Source organism: Oncorhynchus gorbuscha, linkage group LG17, assembly GCF_021184085.1.
Source record: "Oncorhynchus gorbuscha isolate QuinsamMale2020 ecotype Even-year linkage group LG17, OgorEven_v1.0, whole genome shotgun sequence".
Classification (NCBI taxonomy): Eukaryota; Metazoa; Chordata; class Actinopteri; order Salmoniformes; family Salmonidae; genus Oncorhynchus; species Oncorhynchus gorbuscha.
In genome coordinates, this window is record NC_060189.1 from 26,198,036 (window position 1) to 26,209,570 (window position 11,535).

An 11,535-nucleotide genomic window follows, 5' to 3' on the forward strand; every position below is an offset into this window, starting at 1 on the left:
GCTCAGTGTGAACCTGCTTTCATCTGTGAAGAGCACAGGGCGCCAGTGGCAAATTTGCCAATCTTGGTGTTCTCTGGCAAATGCCAAACATGCTGCACGGTGTTGGGCTGTAAGCACAACCCCCACCTGTAGATGTCGGGCCCTCATACCACCCTCATGGAGTCTGTTTCTGACCGTTTGAGCAGATATGCGCATTTGTGGCCTGCTGGAAGTCATTTTGCAGGGCTCTGGCAGTGCTCCTCCAGCTCCTCCTTGCACAAAGGCGGAGGTAGCAGTCCTGCTGCTGCGTTGTTGCCCTCCTACGGCCTCCTCCACGTCTCCTGATATACTGGCCTGTCTCCTGGTAGCGCCTCCATGCTCTGGACACTACGCTGACAGACACAGCAAACCTTGCCACAGCTCGCATTGATGTGCCATCCTAGATGAGCTGCACTACCTGAGCCACTTGTGTGGCCAGGAAGCATAGGAACTGAGAAGTGGTCTGGTCACCACCTGCAGAACGACTCCTTTATTGGGGGTGTCTGGCTAATTGCCTATAATTTCCACCTGTTGTATATTCCATTTGCACAACAGCATGTGAAATGTATTGTCAACCAGTGTTGCTTCCTAAGTGGACAGTTTGATTTCACAGAAGAGTGATTGACTTGGAGTTACATTGTGTTGTTTAAGTGTTCCCTTTATTTTTTTGAGCAGTGTATTATCTCCAATGTATCGTCCATGTAAAAAACCTGTCTGATTTGGATTAATAATATCTGACAATACTTTAATTCTATGCGCCAAGCATCTTGCTAGGATTATTGAATCACAACACTGAAGTGTAAGAGGCCTCCAATTGTGAAATGGACTGGATCTTTATATGTCCTAGCTGTGTCTGAATCCTGGCTTAGGAAGACCACCAAAAACCCTGAAATTTAGCCTTCAGAGCTGTCTTACTATCCAGGTCTTTGCCCAAACAATCTGAGCTCCTACTTTTAAAAATCCACCTTTCCAGAAACAAGTCTCTCACCGTTGCCGCTTGCTATAGACCACCTTTTGCCCCCAGCTGTGCCCTGGACACCATATGTGAATTGATTGTCCCCCATCTTATTTCAGAGCTTGTGCTGTTAGGTGACCTAAACTGGGACATGCTTAACACCAATCTCACACAAATTATCAATGAACCTACCAGGTACAACACAAAATCCGTAAACACGGGCACCCTCATAGATATCATCCTAACCAACCTGCCCTCCAAATACACCTCTGCTGTCTTCAACCAGGATCTCAGCGATCACTGCCTCATTGCCTGCATCCGTAACGGGTCTGCGGTCAAACGACCACCCCTCATCACTGTCAAACGCTCCCTAAAACACTTCAGCGAGCAGGCCTTTCTATAATCGACCTGGCCCGGGTATCCTGGAAGGACATTGAGCTCATTCCGTCAGCAGAGGATGCCTGGTAATTCTTTAAAAGTGCTTTCCTCACAAACTTAAATAAGCATGCCCTTTTAAATGTAGAACCAGGAACAGATATAGGCACTGGTTCACTCCAGACCTGACTGCCCTTGACCAGCACAAAAACATCCTGTGGCGTACTGCATTAGCATCGAACAGCCCCTGCAATATGCAACTTTTCAGGGAAGTTAGGAACCAATATACACAGGCAGTTAGGAAAGCAAAGGCTAGCTTTTTCAAACAGAAATTTGCATCCTGTAGCACAAACTCCAAAACATTTTGAGACACTAAAGTCCATGGAGAATAAGAGCACCTCCCAGCTGCCCACTGCACTGAGGCTAGGAAACACTGTCACCAACGATAAATCCACAATCATTGAGAATTTCAATAAGCATTTTTCTACAGCTGGCCATGCTTTCCACCTGGCTAACCCTACCTCAGTCAACAGTCCTGCACCCCCCACAGCAACTTGTCCAAGCCTCCCCCATTTCTCCTTCACTCAAATCCAGATAGCTGATGTTCTGAAAGAGCTGCAAAATCAGGAACCCTACAAATCAGCTGGGCTAGACAATCTGGACCCTCTCTTTCTAAAATTATTCGCTGAAATTGTTGCAACCCCTATTTTACTAGCCTGTTCCACCTCTCTTTCGTATCGTCTGAGATCCCCAAAGATGGGAAAGCTTCCGTGGTCATCCCCCTCTTCAAAGGGGGAGACACTCTAGACCCAAACTGCTACAGACCTATATCTATCCTACCCTGCCTTTCTAAGGTCTTCGAAAGCCAAGTTAACAAACAGATCACCGACCACACCGTACCTTCTCCGCTATGCAATCTGGTTTCCGAGTTGGTCATGGGTGCACCTCTGCCATGCTCAAGGTCCTAAACGATATCACAACCCCCATTGATAAGAGACAATACTGTGCAGCTGTATCCATCGACCTGGCCAAGGCTTTCGACTGTCAATCACCACATTCTAAGCGGCAAACTCAACAGCCTTGGTTTCCTAAATTAATGCCTCGCCTGGTTCACCAACTACTTCTCAGACAGAGTTCAGTGTGTCAAATCGGAGGGACTGTTGTCCGTACCTCGGGCAGTCTCTATGGGTGTGCCACAGCGTTCAATTCTCGGGCCGACTTTCTCTGTAAACATCAATGATGTAGGCAATTTATGCAAAGGATTTTACCTCTCACCAGTCTCACCATTATCAAAATTACAATATTGCAAGCAATTATTATATTAGCAAACAATTATTGTGAATCATCCTATATTGTCCCTAACATCTTTTACTCCTTCGCAACAGTTGTGGGATACGCACATACACACTCAAACCTTTCCCCCACATAATCATAGGGTCACATTCTCAAAAGTTGCACCATCCCAGAGCCCAACTCAAGAAAGGTCTTGATTTACGACTGCATATACAGTTGCAGCTGTATGAGAAGGCCTGCAAGACTGTGCAAAACAAAATGGGCAGAAATGGGGAGATTTTATTAACCATTGTCATGTCCAGGATGATGGGAGGTCAAATGTACCCCTTTTCCCTGAAAGACCAACAACATTGACCATATTCCCAAGTATCTCCATGCAGTCAGACTTTTGATTTTGTGCCACCAGGGCCAAAATAATATATCCACCAATGTTAAGCAGGCATTGACTGCTGATGCATTAAGTGTAACGCCCTACAGAAAAACATCCCACCTGAATGTCCGATTGTGACCTCCTCCCATGGGTTACTGCAGCTAGTGAAAGCCAGCACTGCCATTGCCTGGGTGGGGGCACCCCACCGGAATCCCCACTGGCTAGGTACAAGGTCGTCAAGGTTCTCATAAGCAGCTTTGAGAATTTCCTTGTATAGATGCTCTCCCTTTAGGGGGCTTTGGCTTTGCAGGACCAAACCTGCCACACATGCTTTTGTGTTCCAATTAGTTCTATTTGAAGAAATATAAAAAAGCTATATTTGTTTTTGTATTATTACAATCCATAACCAGGCTAGAATTGTGTTTCATTATTTTCCTCGTCTATAAGAACTTCGTAATTGAAAAAAAATAGACACGGAGAAGTCTTTGTGTCTCTGAACAACTAGTTATCAATATGTCGTTTATTGATGATGAGAGCTACTCGTTTCCCTTTTAATCTATTTTCCTTGAAAATTGGATACGCCATTCTGCAATTTCCTTTGGGAACTGGTCATTCATGTCAATTTTGGTCCCAGCAAGTCTTTTAACCATTATTTTATCTTTAAAAGAAGCAAATTTGGCAACGATTGGGCGTTCATACCTCTGCCCTCTCTGTCCGAAGCGGTGTACACATTCGAGTTGGATTTTGCCGATAGCTTCGTGTGGAATCTGAAGCTCTCTAAGGAGGAACTCTAACTACAGATTCAGGAACTTCTCATTTTCTCTCTTGGATACCTGTAAGTACGAGATTCTCTCTCATGGATCTAGTCTGTAGGTCAAGTTCTCTTAGAATGGTGTTCTCCTTTTTAAGTTCATTCACTTCGATTTCAATCTTATTGACTGTCCCTTTTAGTTTGTCCAATGTCGCAGCTTTTTCATCACTCATCTCGAGGCTTGACTTCAACTCTTTTATATCCTTATTGACTAATTCAAGTATAGCCAGTTTGTCATTTATTGATTTTAACAAATCGGTTTCGACCTTTACCATTCCCGGGGGTGAAAATATTAAATTGTCTGTGTCTGTAGAAGGGTCAGGTTTTCATTTTGAAATAGGGGAACCTATCTTACTCTCCATCATGTTTAGGTGTTGCTTGTTTTCATAATATTTGGCGATACATTTCTCTAGTCTTAAAATTTGTTTTGTTATCCAGATTGAAGTTCATCACCCACCAGATTGTGTAGTGCTAATATTTAATCTAATTTACCGATATGGAATATTACGTTTTCATCTTGAGGTGCTCGACATAACTACGTTCAGTCTGCCATCTTCAGTCCACCATTACCTACAACTCTGGTTGGACGTACTGCCAAATTGACTAATCTCTTAACAAAAGAGGAAGACAAGACTAACATCTAAACTGTACACTACATCATATGGCATAGACTAGGTTTGGACGATATACCGTTTCGAAATAGAGACGTTAGGGCTGCACGATTTAATCAAAGTGAGATCGAAAATGCGATACCCATATCACAAGAGACTGCGATTATCTCCTTTCTTTGATACTACGTTAATACAAAAAAAAAAAAACTATGGTACCTCCTCCAAATGCGCTAGCCTCATTCAATCTCTACGTGCACAGAGGATGCTGACCAATAACAAGCGGGCACTCTGCATGGCATGCACTCACTTGCCAATCACAAGCTTCCCAGCTTAGAGCACGCAGTTAGATGCTGGAAAGGGCTTCACATTGTGTCGGAAACATGAGTGCTGCTAGTGCCAACGAGACCACCGATTTGGTGACAAAGCATCTTCAGTGGTATGGCAGCGTTTCAGCTACAGGCAAACCGATGTCAACCAAATACAAGTGTTGTGGTGACAACACCACACATTTATTCAATAATTTGAAGAACCATTCCCTACTTTATGACAATTGCATGGTGACATGTTTTTTAAAATTTTAATTAACTGACAGCAGAAAAGCCTCTCAGCCACCAATGTTAAGCAGGCATTGACTGCTGATGCATTAAGTTTAACGCCCTACAGAAAAACATCCCACCTACACATAGAAATCACAAAAGATATCACCTATCACAAACAAAGATATGATTCCTATTTATATAGTCATGAAAGACGGCTTCAAGAACATTATAAACATTGCTCATTTGGCTTGTCAACTAAAACCCTCAAACTTTTACAGATGCACAATTGAGAGCATTCTGTCGGGCTGTATCACTGCCTGGTACGGCAACTGCACCACCCACAACCGCAGGGTTCTCCAGAGGGTGGTGTGGTCTGCACAACGCATCACCGGGGGCAAACTACCTGCCCTCCAGGACATCTACAGCACCCAATGTCACAATATGGCCAAAAAGATCATCAAGGAAAGCAACCACCCGAGCCACTGCCTGTTCACCCCGCTATCATCCAGAAGGCGAGGTCAGTACAGCTGCATCAAAGCTGGGACCCAGAGAATGAAAAACAGCTTCCATCTTAAGGACATCAGACTTAAATAGCCATCACTAGTACAGAGAGGCTGCTGCCTAGGTACACAGACTTGAAATCATTGGCCACTATAATAAATGGAACACTATAGTCACTGTAATAAATGTTTACTTATCTTGCATCACTCATCTTATATGTACATACTGTGTATAATAAATTGGGTGGTTCGAACCCTGAACGCTGATTGGCTGACAGCCGTGGTATATCAGACCGTATACCACGGGTATGACAAAACATTTATTTTATGGATCTAATTACGTTGTTAACCCATTTATAATAGCAATAAGTCACCCTGGGGATGTGTGGTATATGGCCAATATAACACGGCTAAGGGCTGTGTCCAGGCACTCCGCGATGCATCGTGCCTAAGAACAGCCCTTAGCCGTGGTATATTGGCCAAATACCACATCCCCTCGTGCCTTATTGCTTAATTCTATACTATCTACAGTATCTTAGTCTATGCCAATCTGACATTGCTCATCCATATATTCTTAATTCCATTCCTTTACTTAGATTTGTGTGTATTAGGCATTTGTTGTGAAATTGTTAGATATTACTTATTAGATATTGCTGCACTGTCGGAACTAGAAGCACAAGAATTTCACTAAACCTGCAATAACATCTGCTAAAAACAAGTATGTCCTCAATAAAATGTAATTTGATAAACAAGCTGGACAGGAGATACAAAAGTATTGGGACTAGGGCTGACCCCAATTAGTCGACTTGTCAATTGTTTGGTCATTAGCCTGTTGGTCGACTGAGATTGTTGTAGTTGAGCAGCTCTCGTGAGGACCGCCACAGGAAAGGAAGACAAAGAGTTACCTCTGCTGCAGAGGATAAGTTCATTAGTTACCAGCCTCAGAAATTGCAGCCCAAATAAATGCTTCAGAGTTCAAGTAACAGACACATTAACATTAACTGTTCAGGGGAGACTGTGTATCAGGCCTTTATGGTCGAATTGCTGCAATGAAACCACTACTAAAGGACACAAACATGAAGAAGAAACTTGCTTGGGCCAAGAAATACGAGCTATGGACCGGTGGAAATATGTCCTTTGGTCTGATGAGTCCAAATTTGATGTTTGGTTACAACCGCTGTGTCTTTGTGAGACGCAAAGTAGGTGAACAGATGATCTCTGCATGTGTGGTTCCCAACATGAAGTATGGAGGAGGAGGTGTGATGGTGTGGGGCTGCTTTGCTGGTGACACTGTCTGTGATTATTTAGAATTCAAGACACACAACCAGCGTGGCTATCACAGTATTCTGTAGCGATATGCCATCCCATCTGGTTTGCGCTTAGTGGGACTATCATTTGTTTTTTTAACAGGACAATGACCCACAACACACCTCCAGGCTGTATAAGGTACTATTTGATCAAGAAGGAGAGTGACGGTGCTGCATCAGATGACCTTGCCTCCACAATCCCCCGACCTCAAACCAATTGAGATGGTTTGGGATGAGTTGGACCACAGCCAACAAGTGCTCACCTTATGCTGGAAAAGCATTCCAAGTGATGCTTGTTGAGAGAATGCCAAGAGTGTGCAAAGCTGTCAAAGGCAAAGGATGGCTACTTTTAAGAATCTAAAATATATTTTGATTTGTTAAACACTTTTTTGGTTAGTACATGATTCCTCATGTGTTATTTCATAGTTTTGATATCTTCACTACTATTCTACAATGAAGAAAATCATTCTTACTAAGAAAAACACTTGAATGAGTAGGTGTGTCCAAACTTTTGACTGGTACTGTACATGGAAAAATGCATGTTTAAAAAATACATACTTAAGAACAGACGACTTTCAGTCGGACTGCCCTAATTGGGACAGTGACAGTTTGTTGTTTTGGCTCTGTACTCTAGCACTTTGGATTTGAAATGATACAAATGACTATGAGGTTAAAGTGCAGACCGTCAGCTTGAAGGGTATTTTCCATCCATATCGGGTGAACCGTTTAGAAATTACAGCACTTTTTGTACATAGTCCCCCCATTTTAGGAGACCAAAATTATTGGGACAAATTCACTTGTGTATGAAAGTAGTCAAAGGTTTAGTAGTTGGTTCCATATTCCTAGCACGCAATGATTACATCAAGCCTGTTACTCGACAAACTTGTTGGATGCATTTGCTGTTTGTTTTGGTTGTGTTTCAGATTATTGTGTGCCTAATATACATTAATGGTAAATAATGTAGAGTCATTTGAGTCACTTTTATTGTAAATTAGAATATAGTATGTTTTGTGATGGTGAGAGGTTAGCATGTCTTGGGGGTATGATGTTTGTGCTTCTGTAACTTTCCTCATTATTCATGATTCATTCAGGACCATCCGTAATCCGACACTAGGCTGTGTGTTACATGTTAAGGCACTGACTTATATTTAAATTATAATAATGATTGAGCCTACTTATACAATCATACGCTTCCTAATCCATCTGCAGTCTATGGCTGCCTGAATAAATAATTCACTGAGGTTATTTAATAACTCAATAGTAAAATAAGAAATCGGAACTAATGTTATTAATTAAATGAATAAGTGCTGTGCTTATAGCACACTATATTATGTTAAAAATGAATGATGTTTCATATGTAGGTGTAATAATCATATCTATTATCATATGTGGAACAATGTTAGAAAATATTGGTTTCATATTCAGTTAGCACAGTATGTATTAATTCATATGATCTCATTTTAGAAGTGATGTTCTCTACCCTGACCCCCAAGAAGTCTCGAGACTGTAATCACTGCCAAAGGTGCTTCAAGAAAGTACTGAGTAAAGGATCTGAATACTTATGTAAATGTAATATTTGTTTTATATATTTTTGCTTTGCCATTATGGGGTATTGTGTGTAGATTGATGAGGGGGAAAAAAATATGAATCAATTTTAGAACAAGCCTGTAACGTAACAAAATGTGGGAAAAAGTCAAGGGGTCTGAATACTTTCCAAATGCACTGTAAGACTACAATCAGAAGTGTACAGACTATCAAAAAGAACAAACGTTATTCGACAGATAGGCAAAATAACACATAGGTAGAGCTACAGTCATTTTGTCTGTTTATCTATTCTAGACACCATGTCACACTACCATGTCAAAATAGGGGATGTAATCTATCATTAGACATTAGGTCTGAGAAATGACCCCCCTGAGAGCTTCCTTGCTTGAAACCCAGGCAGTGTTGTGATGTGTCACTAAAAAGCAGCCTACAGGGCAGCGGCCAGCCTACAAGAGGCACCTGCTGTTTACGGAAAGAGGCAATGAGCCACATGGGCCTTTGTGTTTGCTCACTGCTCCTGATCTTATCAGAGGAAGGCCCAGTCATCTCAACACACTGGGTAAGGAAAGCCAGACAACACCTGGGCTGGGCTGCGTAAGTAATCAGTACTCAACCACTTTTGTTTCATGACTGTTCACCACACTGTTCAATGACTTGAATTCCCTTCCATTTAGGCCTATTTATAGCTGTTTCTTATCAAGACTATCAGCAAAACCCATTCCACGTTGATATGGAAACATTGTTGATGGATAATAATATAACATAAGTGGACCAAATTAAATAGAACGTCAGTAGACTGCCTTTATCTCATCTCCTTATTTTCCATAAGGCCGCTCTGCAACCACCCTCCCTCTGTCATTCCAGCACTAATTTGTTTTGTGATGGAGGCTGACCAAGTGTCATTTTCCCAGACACTTTCTTGTTGAAGGCCAAAAGTGCATTCTCCAACTCAAGACAGGAAAAGGAGCACACTGAGGTCATCAACACAGAATGGAAAAATAAAATGTGCCCCCCCCTCTCTCTCTTCCGGCTGTTATGAAACGCACCGTTTCCATGGCAGTGGGAGCCCCTGGGTCGTGTTTGGAGCAGCAGGGCCCAGTCTTCCAGGCCTCCAGATCCCCACAGTCACAGAACCCCCCTCCTGATGAAGCGTGCATCTATAAGAATCACACAACATCGAGGATCAGTAATGGACACAGACAGCAGGTGAGATTTCACGAGATGTTATCAACACTTATGTTAAACACTAAAACCATCCCAATTTTTTTTTAAATGGGAACCTACTTTATAACGATGGCCCTTGTGCACACTGTCCTGGAAGCAGTCCATGCACAGTACGCATGTGGGATCTATCGCACAGTCCCTGTAATCAGGCCCACAGGAGGTTAGAGTCGTAATTTGATCACACACACATCTCAACAGTTGGCTCGAAAACACGCAGTCACACAAATTCTGACACAGAATTAACTTAACTATTAATTAGAGCCAGTTAGGCTAAGTATTGTAGTGTTGTAGTGTGTGAGGTGACCAAAAGGTAGGCCAATTAGGTAATAATAGAACTGCAGCTTTTGCAAATCAATTCGAAGTAACTATTTTGATATATTTACATAGATCTTTGAACCACATTACTAGTCGAGTTAAGAGGGGGAGAATTATTATTATATATATTTTTTAAATAACTCACCTTCAGAGCTTATATCTAATCGGGTTACTAAAAAGGTCATCACCTTACAGTACGTTCATATGGTCAACAGATTCTTCATATTTCTGTTTCTTGACAACTACTGACTGAGTTGGTTCAGAAGTTATGAAACCTCTGTCTGATAAGCAGGTGTCTTAATGAGCATTGATGCATGACAATTAGTAAGCTGGTTCTGACCTGCAGGAGTAGACAGTCTCCCCCTCCTTGAAGACACGTCCACAAAGCTGTGAGGAGGCACTGCCCTGCTGGAGCTTCTCCAGGCCGGCCTGAGGGTCCTCCCCGAACAGGAAACACTCCAGTGGCTGCAGAAGACGGCTCTGCACCACTTCCTCCTCCTCCTGAGAGTTGGACTCCACCTCCAGGCAGTAGATCTGTGGCACCTGCTCCACCACAAAGCGGAGCATCTCTGCCCCGCAGTCCGCAGCATCCCACCATCTCTGCAAGACATGAGAGGGAGAAGAGCAACATCTGGGTTAAATACACACTAATCGAGAGCCTTCTTCTTGAATGATAAAAACATCTTTGTTATACAGTGTTCTGGCAAAAAGCATTAACCTAGCAAGCTCAAATTAAAACAAAACACACACACACTTTTTTAAAATAGGCAATGTTTAGCCATAATTATGACTTTGTGGCTGTGGGAACTCGTGACGACAGAAGCAAGATGGTCATGGCTAGAAAGAATACAGCTAGTCAAATTAACGACGTCGTCGTCGTCGTCCCCCCCCACACACACACACACTATATAAACTAACGTTAGTCACAGATCCTGACAACCAAGATTATCCGATGCTGTGTGACAACGTAGCTAGCTAACTAACTACCACCAAGAATATCTGAACTAACGTTAGCTGTGTGAACACAATTCATAATTAAAGTACCAGACATATCTTAACTAGATAGATAGATAAGATAGATAGAATGCCCACCAAAATAGTATTCTTGCAACATTAGCTAGCTAGCTACAGTAGCTAGTAAATGTTGCTAACGTTAGCAGGTTAGCAAACTTGAAAAGGGGTACGTAGATGAGCGTCCACCAAGTAAAACGGGAACCAACTCAAATATAGTGTAAAACCATATCATCAGTAAAATATAAGATAGATCAAGACAAAATACGCGTGTAATTTACAGAATTTACATTTTGAGCATACCATACCTTACTGAGCTCCAGCCCGTTTAACGATGTTTCACCTTCCGCCATATTCCATTTGCCGTAAAACTGTTGATGCCAGGGAGTGAGACTGTGGAGAGACGTTTTGGAGTTATTTTTGCGACTGTCCTCGACCTCGCCTAGTCATGGCTAGAAGGGATTCAGCTTTTGTGAGATGTTACTTTTTGTAGCAGGTTAGGAGAATTAACGTAGCAGGATGCTTCGGTTAAGGTTAGGGAAGGGGGTAGATTTAGCTAAAAATGCAACACCATTCAACGTTTGACGTTAATTTGACAAACGTTGTATTCTTTCTAGCCGTGACTTCCTCGCCTCTGTCGTCACTACTTACCACAGCCACA

The 11,535-nt window shown here is 42.3% G+C and overlaps 1 protein-coding gene across 1 annotated transcript in view; it reads right to left on the reverse strand.

Moving 5' to 3' along the window:
- Positions 1-11,521, reverse strand: part of ubr1 (ubiquitin protein ligase E3 component n-recognin 1) — a 32,032-nt gene extending 20,511 nt beyond the window's left edge. Inside the window, exons 1-4 of the mRNA XM_046309174.1 lie at positions 11,183-11,521; positions 10,204-10,463; positions 9,609-9,687; positions 9,371-9,481 (exon numbers count right to left, since the gene is read on the reverse strand). Of these exons, the coding sequence (XP_046165130.1) occupies positions 9,371-9,481; positions 9,609-9,687; positions 10,204-10,463; positions 11,183-11,227 (495 nt within the window). The 5' untranslated portion in view covers positions 11,228-11,521. The remainder of the gene's footprint in view (positions 1-9,370; positions 9,482-9,608; positions 9,688-10,203; positions 10,464-11,182) is intronic.
- Between the last annotated feature and the right edge of the window lie 14 nt (positions 11,522-11,535).